This window comes from Calidris pugnax, unplaced genomic scaffold (assembly GCF_001431845.1).
Source record: "Calidris pugnax isolate Ruff unplaced genomic scaffold, ASM143184v1 scaffold157, whole genome shotgun sequence".
NCBI lineage: Eukaryota > Metazoa > Chordata > Aves > Charadriiformes > Scolopacidae > Calidris > Calidris pugnax.
In genome coordinates, this window is record NW_015090992.1 from 1,469,804 (window position 1) to 1,497,431 (window position 27,628).

General features: G+C 40.7%; 1 protein-coding gene, 1 long non-coding RNA gene and 1 pseudogene across 2 annotated transcripts in view; 1 reads left to right on the top strand and 2 right to left on the bottom strand.

Annotated features, from left to right (window-relative positions):
* Positions 1-806: 806 nt before the first annotated feature.
* LOC106895377 lies at positions 807-17,034 on the bottom strand (annotated as a pseudogene).
* Positions 17,035-23,788: 6,754 nt separating this feature from the next.
* LOC106895390 lies at positions 23,789-25,944 on the top strand. The gene is made up of 3 exons (XR_001413413.1): positions 23,789-24,014; positions 24,834-24,939; positions 25,667-25,944. It is a non-coding gene; the product is annotated as an uncharacterized LOC106895390 (long non-coding RNA).
* A 1,067-nt stretch (positions 25,945-27,011) lies between these two features.
* RHOBTB3 (Rho-related BTB domain containing 3) overlaps positions 27,012-27,628 on the bottom strand; it is a 138,497-nt gene continuing 137,880 nt past the window's right edge. The window contains 1 exon segment of the mRNA XM_014954785.1: positions 27,012-27,163. Coding sequence (XP_014810271.1) covers positions 27,012-27,163 — 152 coding nt within the window.

Here is a 27,628-nt window from a genome sequence, read left to right on the forward strand (position 1 = left end):
CGGAGCCCTCAATATAAGAAGGACATGGACCTGATGGAGAGGGTCCAGAGGAGGGCCACAAGGATGATCAGGGGGATGGAGCACCTCTGCTATGAGGACAGGCTGAGGGAGCTGGGGTTGTTCAGCCTGAAGAAGAGGAGGCTCTGGGGAGACCTAATAGCAGCCTTCCAGTACCTGAGGCAGGGGTACAGGAAGGCTGGGGAGAGCCTGTTTAGAAAGGCCTGCAGTGACAGGACGAGGGGAAATGGCTTCAAGCTGGAGGGGAACAGATTTAGACTGGAGATTAGGAGAGGGTTCTTCACTGTGAGGGTGGTGGAGCACTGGAACAGGTTGCCCAGGGAGGTGGTTGAGGCCCCTTCCCTGGAGATATTCAAGGTGGGGGGTCGGAATAGATGACCTTTGGAGGTCCCTTCCGGCCTGGGCAATTCTATGATTCTGTGATGAGGAAGGTTTGGGGAAGCTGCCTGCCGGTGCCGTGCGCCCCGCCGTGTGGGGAGCCCTCTCCCGGTGCCGGATGGCGGCCAGCCCCTCTATACGCCTCCGGGGAGCTCGGGGTCCCGAGCGGCGGCTGCCCCCAAGGAGGAGGAGGAGGAGGAGGAGGAGGAGGAGGACCAGGGCCAGGACCAGGACCCCTTGCCCCGCGGTCTCAACCTCCCCGCCACCGGTGCCCCTCCCCGGCCCGCGGGCGACCTGGGTGAGCGCCGTCCTGCTGCTGGCCCCGGTGGGCAACGGGTTGGGGGGGTTAGGGGAGGGAGCTGCGCGGGGGGCGGCGGGACCCGCTGCTGGGCCACCTGGCGAGCTGCGGGCTAGCGCTGGTGCCGCGGCTGGCGACGCGGCTGGCGACCGAGCTTCCCGGGGCCGGTTGGCTTGCGGCGGAGCTGGGGGCGCCGGGGGCAGCCTGGGGTAGCGGGAGGTACCGAGGGAGCCGGGGGACCCCAGGATGCCCGGGGTGCCGGGGCAGCGAAACGCCGCTGCGGGGAGAGCCCGGGGTGCCGGAGGTACCGGGAGAGCTGCCGGAGCCCGGGGTGACCCCGCCGGTCCCCGGCGGAGCGGGAGGCAGGTAGGCGGGTGTCCCCGCAGCCGGTGTCTGCTGCGGGTTCCCGGCCCCACCGACACCCCGGCGGGATCCCGAGCAGGCACCGAAGCGCCTTCCCCTGGGGCTGCGTGAAGTTGTTTCTCTCAGAAGAGCCCGGCTGCAGCGTCCGAGCAGGTAACTCTACACTGTTCTCCTTTTTCACCACTCACAGGGTTGGGTTTTTTTGGTTTTGTGGTTTGTTGGTTTTTTAAATTTTTTTATTTTTCTCTCTCCTCGAAATAGCTCATCAGAACAGCCCTGCCTGAAAACCAGAGATATTTATTTTTCCATTCGCTGTCAGCATTTGCTGCTCTTCCATGAGCCTTGCCCACAGCTGAGGACTTGTCGAGGTTTTTGGCGGCTGCAATAAACCCAACGCGATTCACAAGACCCTTGATCATATTCTCTTCCTCCAAATCCCCTCATCTGTTTATGTCCTTCTTAAAAATCAAAGCCACAAGACAGCACCCTGAGGATTCACTGCTGTTAAGATCAATGAAATAATTGCTGCTTGTGTCTTACACACGCCACTTCTTTAATCACCCTCAAATGTCACTCATTTCCTTCGTCACCACATCGTGCTGTTGACTCATACTCTGCCTCTGGGTCTAATCTCCAGGCATGTGGAGCTGGGTTTTTTTCCCCTGCAAAACTGCAGCCTAGGCAGTCTGCTGTTCACCGGTTTAATATTTTTCCCCTTCCTTTTTATTTTGACCTTTAACTAATCCATGATGAATTTTATCTGACTGATTTCAGATAATTTTTCTAGTTAAACAAAACTACTTTGAATTTTAGCCTATCCTCAGAAGCGCCAATAGTGCTCCTGGGGTGCATTTTCTCATGTTTAATAAGAAAAAAGTGCGTACTCCTGCATTCAAATTACTTTTTAAAAAGGTACCAAACAGTACTACATTAAATTCTTGCAGATTTTATTTGATTCACATTCCCACTTTTTAGTTTTTGGAATCTACTACTGAGTTTGATTTTAGTCAGTTGTGAACCTAACTTATAGTCATTTTATCTGGACTCTTATTTCCGTGGCTTGCTTAAAATAAGATCAGACAGGCTGAGGCCCAAGTGGATTCAAAGCCCGGATTTCCCCACTGATTTTCTTCCTGCCTTTTGGTAAGAAAAACCTGCTAACCTTCTTCGTTTTCCTGACAAAGGTGGCGGATGATTATTTCCACATGATTTGTTGGCAAATGGGCACAGTCAGTCTCTTACCTCTCCAGTGACCATCAGGACCTTGAGTTTACACAAATAATTCCCATTTTTGTTCATCAGGGCAGTGGTACCTCTGCTGCCTCTGTAAGCACTTGAAGATAAAAGAAAGGCTCAGAGCTGATCAGGCCAGTGCCCTTGCTAGTCCCAGCTACATCTCCCGAGGCTGCACTGACCTGGCTACATCTAACAAATAGGCTTGCACCCGTTGGCATTCCAGCCTTCCTTCTCCATTTCTCTCTTCAATTTAATACTGCGTGGCTCGTTCAGTCTGATCAAAAAATCAGATTTTTTTTTTTGTCCTTTGTTAGCTGGCCAACCTTGCATGTTGTAAACCTCACTTGATTTGTGTTACAGTAATGCAGATGCATTAGCATAACTAAGACAGAGTAACTGAGTATGACCACATTGTTCAATGTATCTGTTTTAGGCTTAAATTAGCCCCATTCTGTACCAACACAGGAAGATTCTTTATCACAAATGGAGGCGGGAAGGCATTAGGGGGCTTTTGCTTCTCTCTGTCCAACTCTTCAGAACAAACGTTCGCTCACACACAACTAATAAATAACTTGCCAAAGTCCAACTTTTAACAAAAAACTCAATGTTTTCTTTTTCAATAAGCATCCTAAGGTGAGCAGATAGAAAACGAACTATTAGACTAGACGTGCTGACACAGGATCTGACCCCGGGCTGCCACGGAACCGCCTGGTGAGGGGGAGTCCCTACCTCCCGATGTCCCGGTTCCACGCTGTGTGTTGGCACGTCCCCGGGGTGTCCTGCGTCGTCTGCAAACCTCTCCCCGTGCCCCAGGCGCCTTCCGACAGTCTGTGATACAAGACATTGTTGCAAGGAATTATGGTAAGAAGTTTTGTTTTCCCAATTTGTTTTTCCATTTCACAGAGTTATCATAAACTGCACTTTCGTAAGCCCAAGACTTACAAAGAAGCACATCTTAAAAGCTAAGGCCTTTAAAGAAAGCACTGTTCACAGAACTGACAAAATAAGATTACGCTAGTAAATTCTTTAAATATTCTCTAGTAATTTCTTTAAACATTCGGCCATTAAAAAAAAACACACACAAAACCACATCTTATTTTATGTGGTTTTGTTTTGGTGTGGCCATAATTTTATTTTGCTATATTCTGTACAATTCATTCCATCTAGACCTCTGGAAAATTATCAGTTTATTTATTCTTTTCCCTGCTAAATGAGCCTTCATATGGATACATTTATTTTATCTTCTTACACAGCCACTTAACCGTGTACTGCTAAGACATGTTTTTTGTTGAAATTATTTCATTATAACCTGACCTCATTTTAGCAACAATTATAATGACATGTGCTACAGTGTTTGACAGTTTATTTCAACTATTCACTTGTTCCTCGCCCTCCAAGAAAAAGTTGCTACTGTAGTGGTAAGTAATATAAAGTTAGGCTTAATGTTCTATGAACAGAAAAAAATAAAACAGCCAAATTATTCAAAGACGTACCTAATTCTAGTGTGGTGAGTAGTTCACAAAATGTATGTAGAGTACTTAGCTGTCAGAAAAGACAAGTATTTTTTATGTTCATTTTTACTAGCTTACTGCTACTGCTGAGTATTTCATTAAAGATTCCAGAAAGCATTTCAGTATGAAGTATAATGTCATCCTGGATTCATACTAGAGCAGCAAGAGTTGTGATCAAGAATAAGCAAACTTAAGAAATAACGTAATTGCAGCAGCACTTAAGCAGATTTATAGCTAAACCTTACTTTCTTCCAAAACTATTTTGTTTTCTACCAAATTCCTCAAAAAATGTAAAACAGTATTTTTATGTGAACGTTTTCTGCAAGGTTCAATTGCATCTCCTTTGTGTACATTACCGGTTCCATTTCTCCACCTGTTGATGTGCGTTAAAACATTTACCTGCAGACTCTAACTGCATAATGGAGATACAGTCAAGCAGTTTTCATCTTATGCTATGCAGATCACACTACCACTTTTCAGAGAACTGCCCTACTCAGGAGTTTGGTCAGAGGGGTTTGTTTTGGCTTTTTTTTTTTTTTTTTCATTTCTGATAGTGACCGGAGACCAGACTCCTCTTCCCTTGCACGCATGCTCAATTAGTAGCCTATACATATTACGAAATTTTAAACAGCAAGGAGTGATAACTACCAGATCCAAAAGCAAGAGATAGCAGAGATTAGATCTTGAAAAGATGGGGATCAATCATGTATAAGAAGGGAATGCTGATATAGTAAGTACTCGAATAAACTGCATTTAAGTTCAGACCAATAATAGTTGTTAACCTTTTGATTGTATTTTAACCACTATAGCCTCTCTAATGTGGATGAATATGTATGTAGACTTAAAATCTGTCTTGATGGAAAGTGGGCTCCAGCACATTCCACTGTACTACGCTGCACTAAATTCTATAACCTTTGCTTTAGTCTGTCCTTAGAAATGGAAATTCCCGTTAAGTTCTAATACTTAATACTCTGCATTTTTGCAGCGGGCTAAGTATTCCATACATGCAATTAGCGCTTCCTATGCATACTTAAGTGTTACAGAATTGTAACATGCAAAAGTCTAGATTTTTTGGGCTGGCTAGTTATATAAAACACTTTTGGCTTCTAACACAATGCAGTAATTATTTGGGCATTTTGGCTACAGCTTATATAAGACAGTAAGTCTAACACTTGAAATATAGCATAATATTACACACGCAGAATGTTTTCATATCCCCAGTCATATGAAATCTAGGTTGTTTTTTTACTTACTTTGACTAAGCCGCTTGTCAATTGCACTCTCATATTTTTTTGGTTCCTTTAGCCAGTCCTGATGCCACCTAAGATTGGCAGTAACGTTTGAGTAATTCTGACCAAAACTTTGTTTCCAACTCATAAACTGTCTTTTGTTATACTCCTGGACAAAGAAGAAACCTTTGGGTAATCTACTATAGAGTGGAGTATTTTGTCCAAGGAATGTACAATTACTGGGAATTTTACGGCAACATTAATGTTAGCTCATCTGGATCGTCAGAAAGGTCTGTAACCAACAAACAGTCAGTTAAGAGCCAATTTGTATTAAAGTAGATTATTCATCAGTGAGAACATAACAGTTATAACATACCAAACAGTCATGGAACCACTGAACAACCATCTGAGTACATGATATGTTTCCATTTCCCAGTTTGAAGCACGTACATGGAAGAATTCACATTGCATCCATGGAACTAGCTCAACACCCACAAGGATCGAGGCTCTCTGGGTAAAACTGTTTTCAGCCTTTCCAGCTGAGCAGCGGCATCAGAGAGAACAGCCCCATCAGGTTCTGTGGGACAGGAATTCTTGCTATATCTAAGCAAAGATACACAAAGTCAAAATGCTACTGCAGTTACTGTGATTAAAGAAGCCCAAGGTAATGCTACAGGTGTCTGAACATAATTTTTTTTTTTATAATAATAAAACATGCATTCCTAATTATTCTCCTTGTAGAACAGAGGAACCCTAAAATACAGCAATAAAATAAAGCTTAAGGAACTGTCCAAGGTCAGCTGCCCACCATGTTGATCAAAAGCAGTATCAGCTATGTCTAAGACAGCCATTAACAGATGTTTGCTAAAACCGATTGCGATAGCCTCCAGTGATGGGTGGTGCTTTTTCACTTTTTTAAATCATGGTTTTATACCCTTCCCTTCTGCTCTGATTATGCCAGGCAGCAGAAAGAGGTTGTCATAGCATGAAAGGACCCTTAAAGCTCCATATCCAACATAGCCTAGCCATTAATTTCTTTGATAGTAAAGGTGCTAAGCTCCTAACTAACATTCTTCTTCAGGGAACTACAAAACACTTTACCACAGGTGCTCATTACTGTTATCACCTATAATTGGTGGAGAAGCTGAGGAACAGAGTTTCTCTGGTAGGGCTGGAGATAGAGATTGTACCAGTGCATATATGGAAAACACTGGATGACCCTATAGTCTATTTGATGGCCCCTGAAGATGCTGTAACATCAGCTTGAACAAGCTCCTCAGTATCATATCGCAAGTGTCTCTGTCTCCCAAAGATCAGGTCAATATTAAATGACTCTCAGAGTCATTCTGAAAAACATAGTTGAGAGTCCCAGAGATGTCACCTAAACTTTGGCGTGTCCTAAAAATGGGTTATAACAGTACTGCTATTTTTAATCATCTTACCGAACATAGTAATTCAAAATTCAACACTTTCCATTCCACAGAGCACTGTGGTAGTATTCTGTCCTCAGTTCTACACTGAGTAGTGATAGAACATACAGACTGCCCACAGGTAATCAGGTAATTTTCCTTCATCAGCGCGTACCTTCCTTTTTCTCCTCTGTTTCTACAACATATATACCTGTCACTAGGTATCTGTAGTTCTGTAGCTCTTCCTAGAGTAAATAAAAAGGCCAGCATTTGACTAAGCACCAGGAAGACCTGTGACATGTAAACACAGTAGCTTCCAGTGTGTGGGCTAAAAACTTGAACAAATACATACTACATTTAAACAAATGAAAAAGGGATATAGGCCTTCCTCTTCTACTATCCTGAACCCGCAATTCTATTAATTTCAGTAAGTACATCATAGCTGTATCTAAAGTGCATGTGATTGTTATGAAAAAGAAAAGGGTCATAAGAACTAAATAATCCTATATATAGCAGTTCACTGTAATTGTATTGATGACAGTAACAGTAATAAGGAACATCATCATCTCTTGTATTTCTACATCCATTTTTTGCATTTTGTATTAAGTCTGTATGTATGCTCCACAGATAAATTGTTATGTCCTGTTGTGTTACTACATTGTCTCATGAAGTGGAGACATAATTTGGACTATAATACAAATGCATAATAATAATAATAATAATAGTAACCGGGAAGAAAATAATTAATTTGAAATGACTTAACTCACCAGGCATAGTAGGATATATATCTATGAGAGATACCACATTCGGTACTTGGTACAGTTCTTTTATGGTTGGCCCCATGACTAAAAGAGGAACATGGGGACCTCCCTCATACATGCTCATTTTATAGAACTGCTAGTGTTCCATTGCAAGTTCTCTATGATCTGCAGTGAATATTAACAATTGTTTTTTTAAGAAGTCCAGTATCCTTCAGAATCACCTGAAATCACCTGAAATCACCTCACCTGCAACAAGAAAAAGATACTGAAAAGGATACCTGTGAAATATTCCTTTCAACTTCTGCACTGGCAAAGCAGCAAGCAAACCTCGTGGAATTCTAGGCAGATGGTTGGAAACTCCTCTCTCTGCCACAGCAGGCAGAGCCCGAAGCGTTCAGCCCAGAATAACATACAGCTGTCAATGAGTTGCAGGGGTCTGGCAATGGAGTGTGGTGGGCACTGAACAACAACCATAAACATTTCAAAAGGCAAGGATGCACACAGAACAAGCTGCATTTTTGCTATGGTCACTTCTGTTTAACTTCTAGTGAAACTGATAATAGTTATTTCAACAGCAGTAAAACAGGACAGTAGAAGCCCTGACACTATATTTAGGGTGAGGGAGTCTTGACAGTATCCACCTTACACACAGTCAGTGGAAGTCTCTCCTTCCTGTGCCTATGTCCCCACAGGAGGCCCTTGCACATACATCTCTGCAACAGAGACAGGGACAAAATCAATGAAGTTGGCAATGAAGCAAAGCACTTGCACATTGTTAAAGCACTAAGGTGATTCTTCCTTAAATGGACTAGTTAAAAACTTAAAATATGTTAGCAAGTTAGACCCCAGTGCAGATAATTTTAGGCAATGAAGGCATTGCAAAGCATCAGGCTCTCGTTGATCTCTTTTCTTTCATAAAACGTGCAACAGTCATTCTGTGTCTTTTAAATTACTTTATCATGCTAACTTTGCTAAAAGTTATTTATCAATGACATTTATATTAGAATGCAATGAAATTCTTCTTCTTTCATGAAATTCCTTGTTTTACTTCATGAAATAAAATACTGTAAATGAAGACAAACTTGCATTATAATTTTTATATATGTAGATCTTACTGCAAACTAGGAAGAATTCTGAATGCCTGATTAGCCTTTTTTTTCCCTTCCTTTTCTTAACTTACAATAATATGCTGCTAAGGGAGACTTCAAAGTTTAGTCTAGGTGTAATAGCTGTCATCCAGTCTATGAATTTGAAATCAATCTCCAAGGAAACTGCTTATGGCCTAAAATTTATCTTTCCTTCCAGCTTTGCTTTGCTGGCCTGTCCCCTTCACAATTGTTTTCATTATTTCAGTTAGCACTTAATCAAAGGGTATTTAGTTCCTCTTTTGTTTCACACGGGTAAAGCAACATTTTGCTGCAGTTACTGGGCTTTTACAGGGTCTCTGATTGGTGGGGACTGGTTGGGATTACTTTTCAGAGTGCTCTGAATTCACCTAGCAATAGCCTTCAAAGCTACCCAGTTTTTTATCATATAGACTGATTATGGAACATCCATGTGCTTTACTCCCAAATCTGAATTGTGTTTGGTTGTTGTGTTTTTTTGGTTTTTTTTTTTTCAGAAGACCAGCCTTATCAGCATTTTTAAAAAAAGTCAGAACAAGAAAACTCACTGTATAATGAAACATTACCTACCCAGCATGGCATCTGTCTCTGCACATACTGCATAATAAAATGCTCCAGTATCTCTCACTCCTTGCTTTGTAAACTCTCACGTGCAATTCTTCCTGTAAGATGAGTAACAGTCTACTGGATGCATCTCTGCAACAGAAGACCACTTGGGTACTTTAATAGCTTCATAAAAATAAAATAAGATGAAATTAACATTACTTAGCAACTGAACTAAGTATTAAAAAAAAAACAAAACCAAAACCAAACAAGCATATTTAATTGAAAACTTTTAAGCAGTTCTCAATTTGTGGTCCAGGAAACACCAGCTGCCTCTCTTGTTACATAGTGGTACTACTTCCTCTGTACCTCCTCTCTGCTTCCACAGGTATCAAGTGATTTTGAGACAGAGCTAGAAAAATCAGCTAGAAACTAAGGCTAGGAGCCAGAAATATGTGCTCTACCAGCTGATTCTTTTAAAAAAAATAGTGAGACACCACCACTGGACAATTTTCTACAACTGTACTCCAGAGTAAGTATTGGCATAGTGTCTCATTAACTATAGGGTTACTACAAATAATATGTACCAAAATGATTGGTAAGAACAACATGGAAATACACTTAGTCTGGGAAGCTGTCCAGGACAGTGGATGACAAGTATTGACATCTTGATAAAAATAAGTCAAATTTTCTAATACTTGTCTATTTGTTTCCACAGATGTCAATCCATTTAGTTATAAAGAAGTGTAAGATCAGTTTGAAACTAAAAAGTAAGAGGCAATCAATTACAAATAAAGCTGGATTTGCATATTCAAACTAGCATGCTCACAGATATTGTGTGCTGCAGTACCAGCTTTAGAGCCTCAAAGTTTGACATACAATTAGCCTAGGGAGTCATACTTGTAAGCATTCCCTTAAGTGCCACGTTTAACGGAGTTAATGGCTTCTATATTGCTGGCTTCTATATAAAGCACAAATTACCACAAAGCAGAGAAGATACAACCTCAGAATGGAAAACTTAAGTTTATGGAATAAAACCACAGCTGTTGCTGTCATTTACCTCTGAAAATCTTCTCTAACAAACCGGGCTGAGCCCTAAATGGTGGCACAGCAACTCCGGTGCCTGTGCAGCAGCACATTCCCAGGGCTGCAGCCACAGACCCGCTCCTGGGCTGGCCCCAAACACGGGCAGCGCTGGTTCCTGCCAAAATAACTGAGACACACACTGTCCAAGGGGCTCTGTGCAGCACAAAAGCAACCAAACTAAAGCTGTCCCTAGGAGCATTACATCCCTGTTTACTGGTGTAGCAATTTAACTATCAATCCCTGCTGAATCCAATTGGACTACCAGTGCTGTTATGGCCATGAGTTCCAATACCCACAAAGCTCCACGTCCCTCAACAGTCCATCCTGAGTTATCTAGAAGATATATTAAGTCACCCAAACAGTTGATAATACAGCAAGAATTAAAGTGCCAATAACATAGAGACAAAGCTTGGCTTTGTAATAGTCAAACAGAGATATCAAAACCTAAGTTTCCTTAGGCCCTACAGAAAATAGGCTACAAGAAGAAATCATGGATGAATTCAGTTATCTTCCTATGGCTGAAGGTCCTTGGCTGCATAAAATTCATGTTTTAGACTCCTCAAATGGTTATTTGTTAGTTGCTTAAGATACAACGGGAGAAAAAATTGTCCCTCTCCATCCACAATTCCTCAGAAGACAGAACTCTTTTCTACAGGACTACAACTTGGTTTTAAGGAATCACAAAGTCATAACCCCTTTGTCTGTCTGTTGTAATTCATAGCTAGGAAAGAAGCCACATACCCTGAGAAAGTGCCGGCTTGTGCAAAACACAGGGGATCACCTGCTTAGCAAGACAGGGTTTCATAAGCATACCATGCTGATACGCCATTCTGTACAAGCTCCCCATTAAACGTATAATTTAACTCAAGTTCTTCATCTGTGCACCTAAACTTCTTCATGAGATTGATCTCTGTCATTTTCAAAGATGACTTCTTCCATGGACAAAACACAGACACATTCCAGAAGCGTCAGTCAATGGTCAACAAATGGTAACATGCAGTTTATGTAACTGAGTATGTGCACGTAGTTGCAGAAAGGACATCAGCAAATTATGGAGTTTAAGTACTCTACCTGGATTAAGAATGATAAAAATTTGTCAGAGACGTTCTAACTCTCTCTGTGTCTTGAAAAAAGGTACCCCCACTTCCCAAGACATGTCTAACCTAGCAACTAGCATCTAGAAAGTTTTACTTACTGTCCGAACTAGATCTTAATTTTTGCAAATGAAGTTTTTTTCCCCATGCTCTTCTCTCTCCCCACAAACTTCTCACCATTCCAAGAAGAACCCCTAACCCCGAATATTATACAGAAATTCACATCTCTCAACCTTCATTTGTATATTCTTTTTTCTAAGTCTCTGTGTTTGTGTTACACCTAGATAAACAGATTTTGCAGTTCCCCAGTAGAAGAGGCCAAAGGAGTTATACAAATCCTGTATCTTTTTTTAAAAGTAAGTTTAAAGTATTTTCAAACCTATTTCTCAGTTCTTCAGCTGCAGAAAATCTTAGTGCCTTTATGCTGTTGTAACCCATTAATATTTTTATGACAGATAATGACACCTGAGGACCACACAAGAGAGAGCTAAAATCTTTCCTCCTCCTTTGGGATAGAGTGCTACCTGCTAGCTTTCTACATATGAACACACTGCATTCTAAAAACGTTGGAAAGCTACAGTAGCATGGAAAGAAGTTAACAGAAAAGAGCAACTTCTGCTGTGTCTTACTGCTTCAGGTTTGACTGTAGGAAAAGTCAATCTCTCATTACAAAATGCAGACAGAATGACTACATATAGCATCATTTATAGCAATCACAACACACAATGTTATAAACAGCAAACTTTGGAACATTACTGAGGAAACAATTACAGCTAAGTATAGCAATGATTTCATTCTCCGTTTAATATGTTTCTAGCCATTGAACTCCAATTTCTTTATCGACTCAGTGACTACTGCCAATAAACCCTATCCTACAACTGAGAAAAAGTCTTCATTTCAGTTTCTTAGCCTTAAATCAGAAATCTAACATCTCATCCAAGTACTTTCTGTGTACTTAAATATCAAAACTGGGTCTGACTTGAAAAATCATGAGGAATAAAGTACTATTCATAATAAATACAGTTATAAATAAATTTATGTTTAAGTTTTGCCTTCACATACCTTTTCAAGCCAATAGGAAGATGTTAAAAATGTAGAGGATCCAAAATTTTCTCCCACATAGGGTGATAGATAGGGCTGTGGTAAATATAGTCCCAAGTGAAGAACAAATGGTTGAGTGAGGTTAATGGCCTCTTCCTTTATCCAATTTATTGCTTTATCAGTATTCTGCCAAGCTCCTTCCATCACTCTCACATGTGTCTCATCACCAGTAAGATTTACCACGGGTCTCCCTTTTTGCCAGAGCAGGAAGTCAAAATCCCTTGTCCAGGTTTCTACACAGTTAATAAAAATTCACACATAAGATACACACCCAGTGAAAAACATTTTCTTCATTTTTCCTCCAAGTGAAGAATTCCTGAAAACCTTCCCCTTTATTTGTAGCTGCAACCTATTTGTAATTTCTACATAAAGGAAAATTGTTATTCAATTGATCAATAGCAATTATGCATCTATTTAATATTCAGGGCTTTAGCCATTTTTTTGTGCTTCTGAATCTTCTTCCTTATTCATTATAATTTCATGTCAGAATGGTTCTTCTCACATCTACAAAATAACATTTAGAAATAGCATCTCCATCTTGTTGAACCTGCTCACCTTTCTGGCATGGATTCATATACTATTTTTCTGGTAAAGAGGGCCTTAATTTTTTGTTATTCAAAAAAGTCCTGTTGCAAATAATTTGCCTGGAGAGGATACCTTTGGAACCAAAGTTCTGTTTTTGGAGTGTATTATTAGAAAAGTTTTAAATGTTATCAATTCTGACAAAAATCTGTAAGAGTGATTTATCTTGTACAACTGCTTTTGATACAGTTGATAAATCCTACAAAGAAAAGAGAATAATGGAGGACAAGGGTGTAGTGACAATGCAAGAAGTGGGAAAAAAGAAAAAGACAACAATGTAATGATAAAATATTTTTGGAATGGATTTTCTAATTGCACGACAATTGTTGCCTCTCTAAAACACTGAAAAACCTGGGCTGCAGAAGTCCTTGTTTCCTTGCCAGAGTGAATGACACCACAACTGGCACAAACAAGGGTTGGGAGAAAACAGCCCATTTAAGACCTTGACTACATTTTGTTCCCAGCAATTTCAATAAAACCAAAGAAATTCTAAAAGAAAATATGAAGCTGCTCAAGGTTTGATCACACCCTTGTATTAAAACCTAGCATTATTATTGTCTAAAGAATATCTAACCAGTTTTGTCCCCTAAAGGAGTTTTAACAGTGCACTTTTAACCCCCAGAAAAACTACTCAGAATTATCTGTTACAACAATATTTTTGTTTTAACTCCTTAAGTTTAATTTAGAACAAATTAAGGTAGCTATATGACTTATAGAGAAATCACATTTCATAAACATTAAAAAGAAACAATGGTAAAGGGGTGGGTGTGTGAGTCAAACTGCATTTAATGTCATAATACTGACTGATACAGAAAAAAATATTATATAGGCCATAGGCCAGTCTGATTCTCCAGTCAGACTGAGGTTAGAATCAAGTCAAAAAACAAAACCAAAATCCCCCAAACTCAAAAAACCTTCCCAAGACTCCACTTCAGACTCTTTCCACATTCTGGACCAACACAGGAGATGTTTTGACACATCCAATAGGAAAACTAATCCTCAGGGAGAAGAGGAAAAAAGATATGCCAAAATAAGAATCTTCAAAAGGCCAGGTAGAGAGGTGAAAAAGGGGTCAATACCAAATTTAATCCTGGAATTTAAAAGAAAAGAGCAAGTACTTGACAGATAATTATTCTAAAGCTTCAGAAATGAATTCCAATTTTCAACACTTGAAATGGGAATGAAGGGAGATCATATCTCCTTTGCTAGTGGTAGGGACAGTTAGAAAAAATATATCAAAAATTTGTACCTTGTTAAAATGCAGGCTAAAGATGTAGGGCAAAAGATAATTAAAAACTGCAATACCATAGAGTTTAGTATTTTTCTGTTATATTTGAAGTGCCTAAGAATTCAACCTCTTGGGAGCAAGAGCTATGCAAACATCATGTGATTACAGAGTTACATCGCTATTTGTGTTTGTGAGACTCAAACCCTATCACTAAAGTAGATGAATCTATACATGGCAAAATGAGAAAAATCAGAGTACATATTGTAAAATTATTGCTACAGTTTTGCAACCCCCTGAATTGTCTTAATTTATTTCTCACCTGTGAAGACTTGGAACAAAAATATTCAGAATCGTATCAATAGAACCATTCAAACATGAGAGTAACAGACAAAAGAAAGGCAAGAGCAAGGTTAAACCAACAGTGTGCATTGACATGAATGAGATAAACAAAACAGGCCGCTACTGAAGAAGGGACTTGTCCGTGTTAAGATCACTGTAGGGATGACTTGTCAGCAGCATCCTGATAGCAGGATGGTAACCAAGTCACAGTTCACTCTGTGTGCCATTCCTCTTCCAGTTATTCCAATAGAAAACCACAATACAGTAGGATAGCCACAATAAGGAACCAAAAAAGCTATTTGCCTAACATTCCTGAAAACTGAAGCAAGATTTCAAGGCAAAGTATCACACCATAGCAACTCTTCACTCCTAAAGAGTGTAAAATACTTATGTAAAATGCCATTTCATCATTGCCAATCAACAGGAAAATAGGAAAGACCTCATAAATGGCATCCCTTGCCAGCAATCCTGATCAGACTTGAACAAAAACTGTAGTATTCATGAGTATGTTTGTGGGTATGAGATTGTAAGTTGGCAGGGTTTATCAACTTAGAAAGTTAAACAACATAAAAATTATGTTCCTCCTCTGTATGACCTCATATTATGATTTCTGTTGCATTAATTATTACACAATAAAATTTACCTGAGAACTAAGGACTGTTGTTCAGCTTGGCATTCCCCAAGTGACGGCCTTTGTACTGAATCCAGAATTCACCTATGGTCCTCAGCTCAGACAAATGAAAGCAAGATTTCTGGAATCCAAATACTTACATATGCAACCAACCTTTTTTCAGTGCCATCTTTGTGTTCAAGTTATCATATGAACAACCAGGAGCTTCTGGAATTACTTAGAGCAGCTCTTCTTTAAATGTGGAGTGACTCTAGATTAGCGATAAACAGATTTCACCATTATAAAACATTTCTTCTATCTCAGTGAAGAGCAGGATAAGTGCATACTATATACTATTTAGACAACACAGAATTTTCTCTGCACAGAAGTGGTTCAGAAGAAAAGTGTAAGGATCCTTATAATACTGCAGAAAATTTTAATTTTGCAGAGTAATTTTAATTTACTGAAAATCCATTCTAGAAACGCTTAAGAATGATGCACCTACAGAATCATTTCTTTCTTGCTACGGTACATAGAACAAAATCTGTTCCTTTGCTTTCTCAAAGAATAGTCTGTGACTGGCCCTTTACAGTATGCTGTTAAAACTAATCTCTTCTGAACAGCATGAGTGCCTGAGGCAGTCACAACTAACCATCTCTACACTACAATAATATGAACATCTGTATGTATTCATCAACATCAGTTGTTTCTTGACAGAGAGGAAATTTTCCCAACGTTCATGTAAGCAAGCAAAAGGAATCAGAATAATACTACAGCGGATGATGTTTTAGTATGCTGTACAATAAATTGTTTATTACTGGAAAAACAAACAAACAAACAAACAAAAAACCAAAAAAGTTTTAAGAATAATGCAGAATTCAGAAGAAAAAAATTCAAAGCAAAAGACCAGAAGTAGAACACCCATCTGTCATAGTTAGGTGCTAAATTACTAAGAAGAGCTGCAGACAGAGACTATAGAGAAGCAGCAGTAGTGCACAGATATGTATACTCTCTGGTGAAGTAAGTAAACATTAAGTTTTTGCTGTGTCTGTATTTCAATAATTTATTACTTCCAGTGTAGATAGGTATACAGAAAAAAAGCTTTCCTTTCTTTTTTGACAGTCTTAAACTGAAGAGTAAATTATTACTTTGGCCAGATTCTGAAGTGGATACTCTTTATAAATTATTTTGTAGATAAAAGGAGTACAACATACTGTTAACTACTAATGTGACCTTTCAACTTCCAATTAATTTTAGTGACAGATGAGGAAATTTTAAGTCTAACCTCTTTAAGAAAAAGCTACTCTTCATTATCATTTCAACAATGGACATAATTATTCATCAAGGAGACAGTGCATCTTCATAAAAAGTACAAGGAAGACACCATTCAGACATATTATGTGTATTGTTTTTTGACCATTAGTCTCTAAATGTTTACGTATTTTTCATAAATTGCTATAATTCTAGTCACTTTTTTTTTTAAAGAAAAAAGCTTTACAGCATAGGAAGTACAGCACAAGTCTGTGAAAACATATATCATTCAAAAAGGCAAAAAAGGCCACCTTGTGTTTTGTGATGTTAGATTTAATATTCAAGGATTATCAAACACGTTTCTTTGTTTTGCTTTTCCTACACTGATAGTAGGAAGGAAGTCTCAAGGCAAGAACAGTTTACGAGTGTCACTTAGGGAGCCATACCAATGATCAAGCAAAATCTTCATTAGTGTGGGGAAAAGCCACAATCTTGATATTCATCTTCCAGGTACAGGTGAAAACCAACGTGCATCTGCATGGGATATGCTTGTTTCTGCATAAAGTTGCAGGACAGACCCTTGATAGGTTCTTAACACAATTTCTTTTAAATTAAAGCTACTACCGCCTCAATCAGAGACACAAACCACTTGTCAGATGACTAAATTATTTATTCATTCCTGTTCATTTCATAGCAGAAGAACCTATCTGATTACCTTACTGAATGAAGTCCAGAAGTATAGTCTGATTTCCCAAGCTTCTGTGTGCGGTAGCCGTGCTTCCCCATGAGATCTATCTGTGTTACATAATCTGGATCTAGGTCTTTGTAGTTATTCCAAGATTCTGTCAAATGAGTGAAATGACCACTCCACATAGCTGGGGGAAAAAAAATAAGAGAAAAAAAAAAAAAAAAGAACAGATACGGTTTTTGATGAGCAAATGGTACTTCCTATCTAAATCTAAGCTGAACACACTTAAAAAGGGATCAATCTTCTTATTTTAGAGGTAAAAAGTCCACATCATGAATCAACGGGGCAGGGAATACAAAGCATTACTCTTCCAAATCTTATTTTTGTCATCACAACATTTACTAAAACAATCCCCAGAATCACAGGTGCCATCTTTCCAGGCACTGTGCAACTATTAAATGAAGGTTTTCTGTAAATTTTCTGAAAATTTTCTGAAATTTTCTTATTGATTGCAGAAAGAAAATGCCATAGTAGTACAGATCCTGATGAAAGAGTCATGCATTTCCATGTGTTCCAGAGCACTACCTCCCCTTACTTCTGTTAGATTTTAATGTGAATTTAAAGTTAATATATGTTCGTGGGGGGAATTAGAGCATATTCTTTTCATAAATACTATATGCCCTCAGTTTTATCTTTTTTAGGTAACCTACTTGACTAACAGCTGTAGAAAGAAATTCTTTACTGTGAGGGTGGTGAGGCACTGGAACAGGTTGCCCAGAGAAGCTGTGGATGCCGCATCCCTGGAGGTGTTCAAGGCCAGGCTGGATGGGGCTTTGAGCAACCTGGTCTGGTGGGAGGTGTCCCTGCCCAGGGCAGGGGGACTGGAACTCCATGATCTTAATTTAAGGTCCCTTCCAACCCAAATCATTCTATGATTCTATGATGCAAAGCTAAATTATTAAAAAGGGGCTAAGAAGAAATGAAACCAAGGGAGGAGTTGCAAAGGAAGTATAAGGAAAGTTTTTATTAGTTAATTCCGGTGTTTCTTTGCCGCTTGTGGAGAATTGTTCACTATTCCCAATGCTAATTTGGAGTCAAAGGGTATCCTAAAATGAAGTTAAACTGTTGTATAAGCAATGGAAATATCCTGTAAGAACAGAGTGTCAACCCCAACCCCACACCATGGAAATACTCCTACCTTCCTCACTCCAAAGTCCTCCTTCCCATCATCTCTTCTACTATCATCCCTGGCACCTCCACAATACTTCTGCCCTCAGCTCCTTGCAGTCTCCAGGCCACTGGCTCACCAAGATATGTCCTGCTGGTGCAGAGCTATACTTGTAATAACTGAGCAGTAGTCCTGATGATGTTGATGGGCACAGTGGGTTCTTAGTGTCTGTTGAAGCTAACAGTCATCATTACATGGCATTAAGTACAAAATTGCACCGTGGCTTTTACTGGCACATTTTTGCTAGGTGAGAAATCTGGAAAACAATTATTTAGTGAGATATTACCTCTTCATCATAAAATATTCCATGACCACTTAGCTCCTGCGGACTCATAACCAAAAGTGAGCAGACATGACCACCAGTGAATCATGGGAGCTGCTTTCTCTTACTACTGAATAGGTGTAATAAAAACTTCATGATTGTTTCATATTAAGATTTTTGATCATCTACTTCAAAATGTAAAGAACATGTAGAGTCTCAAGGGATGCAGGACCAAGGCCTTACCTTCTGTGAAATTTCACCTTTAAATAATGGTACATTTGAAACAGGTACAAACACTTCTCAGGCCTTGGAGTCACAGTGAAAACTCCAAAGGATAACAGAAAATGCTATTAGCTTACAACAAAACAGACGGATGGATGCATGGCTTCTGAGAACTGCCAGCCTCTACAATGTTCAGTTAAGAAAATGCATTTTTTTTGAAAGAGTGTACTTGCTTTGGAAATAACTGTTTGAAACAAACATTGTATTTAACATAGTATTCTCCCATACAAGACATCAGGCTAGGTTACTTGGAGACAACAATAGTTTCCTTCTGTCTTCAGCATTTAAGAATACAGACAATGTAATACTTCCTATCAATTTCATACTATGGTGCTTCTGCACATTAGCAGATGTGTTTCTGAATTTTCACTTTAGTTTTACTAGCTTAATTTTCTGGAATAATTTGTGAGAGAACAAAACAAAACCAAACCAAAGGTAAGTGAGAGCAAACCTGACGAATTTACAGTCTGTGTTACTACTGCTTCCATTGCCCATGATTCCCAGTTGTAAAGCACTGAACATCCAAGTGAAAATTTAGAAAGAATACTGCAAATAATCAGAGTTTGCAACGTTTCAGAAAGAAGCCAGGAAGCAGAGTTAAGTGCAGCATAGTTGTGCTCCACAGTAGGAAATTTACTGAAATCAGGGAATCAGGGAATTGTCAATATTTTAAGATTAGAATTATTCTGGCATTGTTTAAAATTATTTCAACCAGCATGAGCACTTCACTACCTCACTAGACACCCAGTCACTGCTCATATACTAAGTCCATAGTCAGAGACTAACATAATTTTCTTCACACTTTAGAGTTCAATGCAGTGATTGCATGCAGAAAAAAACAATTCCATCTACTTGTTTTCTGGCAGAAAATGCTATTGGGTAACAAGGTGTTGTAGGGAGAATCACTTCATTTGGTCCCATGAAAGCGAGCTGTGGCATCCCAGCACCACGTTGCATTTACACGGTATACTGGGCCACTGGAGATCAGAGTATGGTAAAAGACTGATCACCTAATTTTGTACATTACTACAAATGGCAACTAGAACAAGCATTCAGTAGGAGAAACTGGAAATAAAGCTGTAATCTGCAATGCGAACTTGAAAGGAACTTCAGGCTGAAAGTGCTCTTAGTACAAGACTGAGTTTGTCCAACAAAGATATGGTTTGTTTGAACAGCTGGAGACAAGAGTTCATTCTTTCGATACCGGACAGTCAGGTGACATGTCTATTCAGTGAAAGAAGTAAGCTTCCTTACAGGCTGAGAAAGTGAAAGCTCTACACCTGTCACTGGAAACCCACTCTCCAAGAACTGCATAGGACTTGTGGGTTTTGAAATACTGGAGGCAACACAAATTATTCTGAATAACACAAGGAAGCACATTTCATCCAGGAACCTGAGCTGTACTGCAACAAAAATCTGTCATGGCTCAGTTAACCTCCTAGCAATTTACGAGCTAAATTGCCTACTAGCACATTCTACCAGCAAGCCCTGTGAGATGTACGGTGCTCAATGTGACACAAGAGCAGAAAGCTAGCTGTTCAAGAAAGAGGCTGCTGCTCTGGAGGCTGAACGCAGTCCAGCATCACTACAAAGAAAATTTTCATCACATTTAACAAAACAGGGTTGAATCTTTCATAGATAGCAGTAGAAACCTATTACTTTATCTTTTAAATCACAGCAAACCTGTTTTAAGAAGGGACCTGAAGGATAATACATATTTACCAAATACTTAGGAAGAATTCATCCCAAGAATGACAGGCAGCTGGCAAGAAGTCAAGTGCTTTTACCTGTGCCATCAAGGACAGCATTCTGAGACAACTGGGAGCCAAGTGTTGATTTCTCAACAGTGAATGAGAAGTGATGAGATGTGAAAGTCCTTGGAAGTAACACCACAAAGCTTATGTTTAACAGGAAGGGGAGCGCAGATGAGGCAGAAAAACCAAGGCTCTCCCTTTTCTCAAAGTAAAACCTTGATAAAATGATTTCCAGCGTGCTGGGTGGGCAGACAGAAGCATAGAGAGAAAAGGGTGAAAAAATGTTTTTACAGCTGTTTTAGCTGTAAGCAAGAGAATACACTTAGTATTCGTATATGGAAAAACAAATAACCAACATTTTTACCTGTCTAGGGGTTATAACAAATGTACCAACAAATCACTGTAATAAAGCCACTAGAAATTTATAAAAACTTACCTACTGGTTCCTTTATCTTTTTAGCTGTAAATACTCACCTGGCAAGTTTATTGTCATATTTGTTACACCTAACAGATATTGCCCAACAGCTTTACTCAGTCATTTCATCTGTTGTCACAGAAATTCTCCATTTCATCTGTTGTGGAGACCTAATGCTCTTAGGATTTACAATGGCAAGAGTAACAGTTACCTGCCTTTCCATTTTCGTTTCCAAGCCAATGGAAAAGAACCGATTTTGCACAGCAGGTCTGCTCTGTGAATCCTTGCCCAGCCCCACAGTGCTGCTCATGTGTCCCCACTGGCTCTAGTTGCAGTGACAAGCTGTAGGTACCACAGCTGACTGCTGGAACCACCTATGCAGAAATTTCTGACTACTCTAATGGACCTGATGAAAATACAGAGTACACTCCTGGGAAGAAGGAGGAGCCTGGTTTAGATAACAAGAGTTACCCAGTAAACACCTGCCCTCAAGGTCCCAAGAAAGCTCTGCACCCCGTGGAGGTGATGGAGAATAACAAGCAGCCCTATTTTTGAAAGCCTGTGGTTGTAGCTTGGGCAAAGCCCTTGCTGCCACGTCCTCAGAGGTCCCACTCAGGCCCGGACAAGCAACATGCCCCCGGCGAGGCAGCCCCCGCCGCATTCCGGCCCTCCTTCCCCCCGACCCTCACCAAGGAGTCACAGGCCATGAGCATCACGCAATGGTGCACCACTAGGCAATTTAACTCCTAAATTGATAGGAGTTAACTAAGCGATGACAGATTTTTGTTGCAGTGCAGCTCAAGTTCCTGGATGAAATGTGCTTCCTGGTGTTATTCAGAATAATTTGTGTTGCCTCCAGTACTTCAAAACCCACAAGCTGGGCCGAAGCTGACCCTCGGGGCGATGGGCCACAGCCTCTCTCCCGCCCAGGCCGAGGCGGCCACAAGGAGCAGAGCCGGCCCTGCTCGCCCCAACCCCCGGCCGCCACCCCTCATTGCTCCGCCGCCGTCAAACCCCTCTCCCGGAGAGAGGAGAGCGGCGGCCCTGCCAGACGAAGCCGCCCGCTGCCCTCGGTTCCGCGTACCGCAGCTCTCCCCGTGCTCCGGGGCGGCGGCAGGCGGGAACTACATCTCCCACAAGACTCCCCGCAAAATGGCGGCCGGCCGGGCAGCGTAGCCGCCATGAGGGAAGCGCGCATGGAGGTGGAGGTGAGGCGGAGCAGGGCTGTGGCGGCCGGTCTGGCCCCCGTCGTGCCTTCCCCCACCGGGAGGGCAGCCAGAGAGGGACGTCAGTGGTGATCGAGGAGCCTGTGCCCTCTTTGGAAGCAGATTTATGTCCAGGAGCTGTTGAGCCATGTAGGTTTGACAGGTTTCTTTATATTTTTTTTTAGGCTCTGAGGGAATCTTTGAAATCTGCCCTGTTCCTTTGTGCATTCATTACTGTTTTCTCTCTAGACCCTTCATCCACTCTTTTATCTTTTGCTCTTCAGGTGCTAAAAGGTTTTTGTGTTCCTCAGCTTGTCACATTTTCAGTCTCTTTCAGTGCCGCCGCCAGCAGTGGTGTTTCTCAGCCTCACCCATTTAGGCAGTTTTGGCGGTGGTGTTTCCAAAGCTCATTTGCAGCAAAATATTTACCATATACATCAAAACAGCGCATGATTACATCAGACTTCATGAGCGTGGATGACCCTTTAATGTGTCCTCTCTGATGAGGAAAGGCTGAGAGACCTGGGGCTGTTTATTCTGGAGAAGACTGAGAGGGGATCTCATCAATGCTTATCAATACCTAAAGGGCGGGTGTCAAGAGGATGGAGCCAGACTCTTTCCAGTGGTGTCTGGCAACAGGACAAGAGGCAACAGGCACAAACTGGAACACAGAAAATTCCATCTCAACATGAGGAAAACCTTCTTTCCTTCGAGGATGTTGGAGCCCTGGAACAGGCTTCCCAGAGAGGCTGTGGAGTCTCCTTCTCTGGAGATATTCAGAACCTGCCTGGATGCGTTCCTGTCCAACGTGCTCTGGGTGACCCTGCTTTGGCAGGTGATCTGTGGTGGTAAGAATATTAAGCCTAGAATGGTAGAGGTAAAATCAGTTTCTAATCCAGACCTTGACAGGAGTGCTTTACTTGCTGAGCTACAGCTATGGTTACTGGCAGAGCAGCTTAGATATGAAGCATTCTCCGGCATGAAAAGCCGAAGTTATTAATCTTAGCCTTTTCCTAAAAATGAGTTAACTTCTAATATTACCATACAGAATAATTCACCAAACTGTAATGATAAAACTCAATACCTGGATCTATAAGGTGCATTTCATTCATCAGTTTCACTTAAAATTGTATATTTCTAGGCAGTTTTGCAGCAAGAAAAAAATAACTACAATGCTTGGCTGGCTGGCAGCTGCTGAGTTGGAGCAACCTGAACAGGCCAAAAGAGCGTATAAGAAGGCTAGTGAACTTGAACCAAACCAGTTACTGGCAGGGCAGGTACCTGATCTCCAGATTCACTTTTTCTTTCTCTGAAAAATGTCTCTATGGAGTTAAGTATGGGAACCAAGCAGAGCTGAGACTTGCATCATGTTTTCTTCGGGCCCTTAGTTCTGAAGCTTCAGAGTAGGTAAGGTTTGCATTGTATGTGTGTCCAAAGTAAAGCCAGGGGTGGCTGCATATATGCAAGAGGGTGAACTTTAGTTTCAGTATATATAGGTTTGTATTTCTTGTGTAGATAAGATAGTAGTGAAATGTGCAAAGGAGAACACAAATTGAAACAGATACAGTAAATTGCTTAGGAATTTCTGTGCTTGTAGAAACGTTTGACAGTGCTTTTCTCATAGGAGAAAAAATGTTTTATCTAGTAACTTATTTTTCCAGTTTCTGACATCAAGTGGATTGTTACTGAAATCTATTGTTTGTTACTTAAAGACAGTAGGATATATTTAAAACAGCTGTGTGCTGGGTGATGTGTGCATAACAACCTATAACAGTATATAGTTACAACATACTGTTGTGTTACTTGGAGACATGTAGACCATAAGGTTGCGTATTAGGTCTGTCTCTCAAAAACCAGCAATCAGTATTTTTCTGACAGGTGGCTGAATCATGGCAGAAACTAATAGAAGTGAAACAGGAGGAAGGTGCAGAAAAGGCAGAGCTTCATCAACTTTGGAAGAAGATGATCCAGTTACTGAAAGACAGCACACAGAACCAGGATAAAAAGCCTGAGCAGTTGGTAATGTTTCTTACTCCTACTCATCACTCATACAGATATATATGCACAGTGCAGCCAGACTTCAAGTGAAGCCAGACTTCAAGTGAAGCCAGAAAGCCGTGCATATCTTGTGACTGTTTGTCTCATTAACATTCAATGGTACTAAACTTCTCAGGAAAAGGTGGGTGATTTTACCTTCTCACAAAAACAATGAGGGTGCAGCAGCCTGAGGTGAGCCTAAGGTGGAATAAGGTACCTAAACCCAAGCGACCATCCTGGAACTCCTTCATTAACCTCCTCCTAAGTTCTGCAGGAGTCCAGGTTTGCACTGTAGCAAACAAATGCATAGTGATGCATTGTTTCACTTCTGCATGTTACAAGAAGCATCACTTACAAGCTTTGACAGAATCTGGAAGATAGATGTTCTTCAAAACAAGAAGCTGCCCCCTGCATTCCTCCGGGGTAGAAGAGGTAGTTTTGTGCTGTTTTTCCATTTCTTCATACCTGATGCTTATCCTAGATAATAATGATTTTTGATTCAAATTTTTTTTCTCCTGTAAATTTTAAGCTCTTGTTTCTTAGGAGAATGTCAGTGCTAACTGGAGGAAACAAAATGATCGTGAATGTTACCAATCCTCTGTTCTTTACGGCCAAAGTTAATTTTGTTTCATGTGATTTTTCTGTTCTTGCCAAGATGAACCTCATTCAAGAGGAAGGGTGGAGATTTCTAGATGACAGCAGTGCTCCAGAAAGCTGGAATATATCATCTGCCAGCTACAGTGTCTTTGCAGCCCTAAGCAACTTTTTTTTAGTACCTTTTTTAAACTCTTCTTTTATTAGGTTTGCAGAAGACTAGCCAGTGTCCAGCAGCATAGCACTATTTTGCAGAGAACAGATGAAAATTCACAAACACAGGAATGCTGTCCTCCTCTGTCCTGTAATCAAGGTAATTGCCCAGTAATTGAAAGAGCAACTGTAGGGGTACACCTGCACTTAGAGTACACCTACACTTTTTAATGCACCCCAGAAGCCCGTCGGCCACCTTGGCCACAAAGGCACGTTGCTGCCTCATGGGCAACTTGTCCACCAGGACTCTCAGGTCCCTCTCTGCAGAGCTGCTTTTCAGTCTGCAGACACATTTCAGTGGTGCCTAGGGAGAGGACAAGGGGCAATGGGCACAAACCGGAACACAAGAAATTCCACCTCAACATGAGGAAAAACTTCTTTCCTTTGAAGGTGATAGAGCACTGGAACAGGCTGCCCAGAGAGGCTGTGGAGTCTCCTTCTCTGCAGATATTCAAAATGCACCTGGATGCATTGCTGTCCAGCCTGTTCTGGGTGACCCTGCTTTGGCAGGGGGTTGGAGTGGATGATCTCCAGAGGTCCCTTCCAACTCCTGTCAGTCTGGGATTCTGACAGAAGTGCCTGTCAGCTTCTGGAGGGTAGAGAAAGGCACATCCACAGCCAGCATGACCTGAGATGGACAGAGGGAAGGTGTAAGGAGTCAATAACCAGCATCTTTGGTCTTTTCATTCGGGGCAAATGTAGATGTCGCCACCGGATGCTTCTTCGAGGTCTGGTGCTGATTCTTTTGCTAATGCTACTCAGCTGTGACTCTTGCACATGCAATCCGCTGCAACTATCTCTATTGCTTATTTTCCTATTTCCCGCAGTGCAGCAGCTCAGAGGGGTCCCTGTCTCCTACACTCAAACCCCAGTTCTTGCCTTGGCACTCTGACCTGTGACAAAACTCCCCCATCCATCACCTTTGGGCAAGTCTGCATCACAAATTTTCTGGACTCCAAACTTTGGACCCAAGGCTGCAGAAACACCGGGTTTTTGTGCTCTTGGGGGGACACATCCACGCCCCAGCACGATGCTGCCTGTTGCAAGGCAGGGAAATTATACTGCCCTCATACTGCGTCCACAGAGGCAGAGGGAGCTCACAGGTTGAAGCACGGACTTCTACAATAATCCAGGAATGCATCAAGACCCTCCGAACACCCCAGTACTGCCAGGTAGTTTCTCAGTTTTGTTTTTCTTACTTTAAAAATGGCATCTAAAGCTACCAAAAGCAACAACATCACAATCATATTGCTAGGTTGTGATAAGTGGAATTCAGATGAAATTTAATTTATGCTTAAAATTTTGCCTGATTTATATAACTAGATGTTATCATGACAGTCTCAATTCATGTGTAGTCATGTTTTCAAATAAAAATGTGAAATAAAAGTATCCCAATGGCATAACAAAACCCCAGAAGAAACAACAACAACTCAGGCTTATTATCTTGAATGTTTTTAGGACTTACTGAGTCCAATCCTGTGAATGTTTTAGCTTTGTACCCTTAGGATTGGCAAGCCTACAGCTGAGCTATCGGAAGCTTAAAACAACTAAACCACTTTTTGATCTTTGTGTTATGTAATCTCAGGACAGTCCAAGATGATTTCCCATTTAAATTGGCAGAAATACTTTGTTTGAGTTCTGTAGTGTCAGGGAATGTATCTATTTTGCTCCATTTTCTCTAGCAACAAATGGTTGTTAAAACTAATTTTGTGTTGTAACTTTTTAAAAACATAATAATGTGACATAAATAACATTTTACTGTGAAGTCATCTGCTGAATTAAATATATTGAGCTATAGGCAGACTTCCACATCACAACACCTATAAGAGAAACCATCTCTCCTGACCTCCTGTAGAAGCATAACTTTTGGCACATGCCCAGGAAAGCAGAGCTTTCTACTACATGCCTCTATTACATGAGAATTAGCAGCACGTAATCGTATTGTTAGACAAAGTGGAAAGCTGTGAATATGAATAATCCATTTCGGAAACCTACTTCTGTGCGTTTTACCAATTACATTATTTCTGCATGTTAGATCAGCATCTCTCTGTTTCTATTTTGTACATGGCTGTGAACAACCCACCGATAAAGTGATGAAAGCTGTGTAAGCCACAGTGTGTTTAAAGCAAAGACTGGCAAGGAAATCTTGTCTACAAACAATTTCCCAAGAACTTAAGTAACTAACAGTTGCCCCAAGAGAGTTAGAGGTACCTTCCCTGGAGTTTTCAGGATACATTTAACTTTCTCAAGCATGTCATATGTTTTTTCTGGATGCTTCAACAACTTCTTTATATTGTCTTTTAATCGTTCCCACTGGAAAGCACCTGCCACAAGACCAGGTAAATTTGATTATAAATCAGCAGGGCACAAGCCTTAGCAGGCAGAGAAAAAATTATATCAATGCTGAACATATCCTGGAGAAACTCTGGTTTTTTGCACACAAATCAGGCAGATCTTTGTGCTTGGGAAGGGAAAGATGCAATTCTTGCACAGTAAAGCTTCCACGGTACTTTTACAAGAATGCAATCAAGCACAGAGAGATCAGGGCATCTCTCTTGCTTTCAAAATTAATTTCTGGCTTCCTCCTTGTTCAGTCACTACCTATTGCAGGTAGACATTGAAGAAAAAATCCCGAATGTTTCAATACTTACGAAGTCCTTTAAATTCTGCTCGTATTGCTGGTTGCTTTGCTTTGCAGTTGTCTGAACCAAAAAAAGCTTCGCGAGTAGTTATATTCTGAATACTGGTAGCCAAAACTAGCACAAATTTTGCAGTGAGATTTCTTTTTC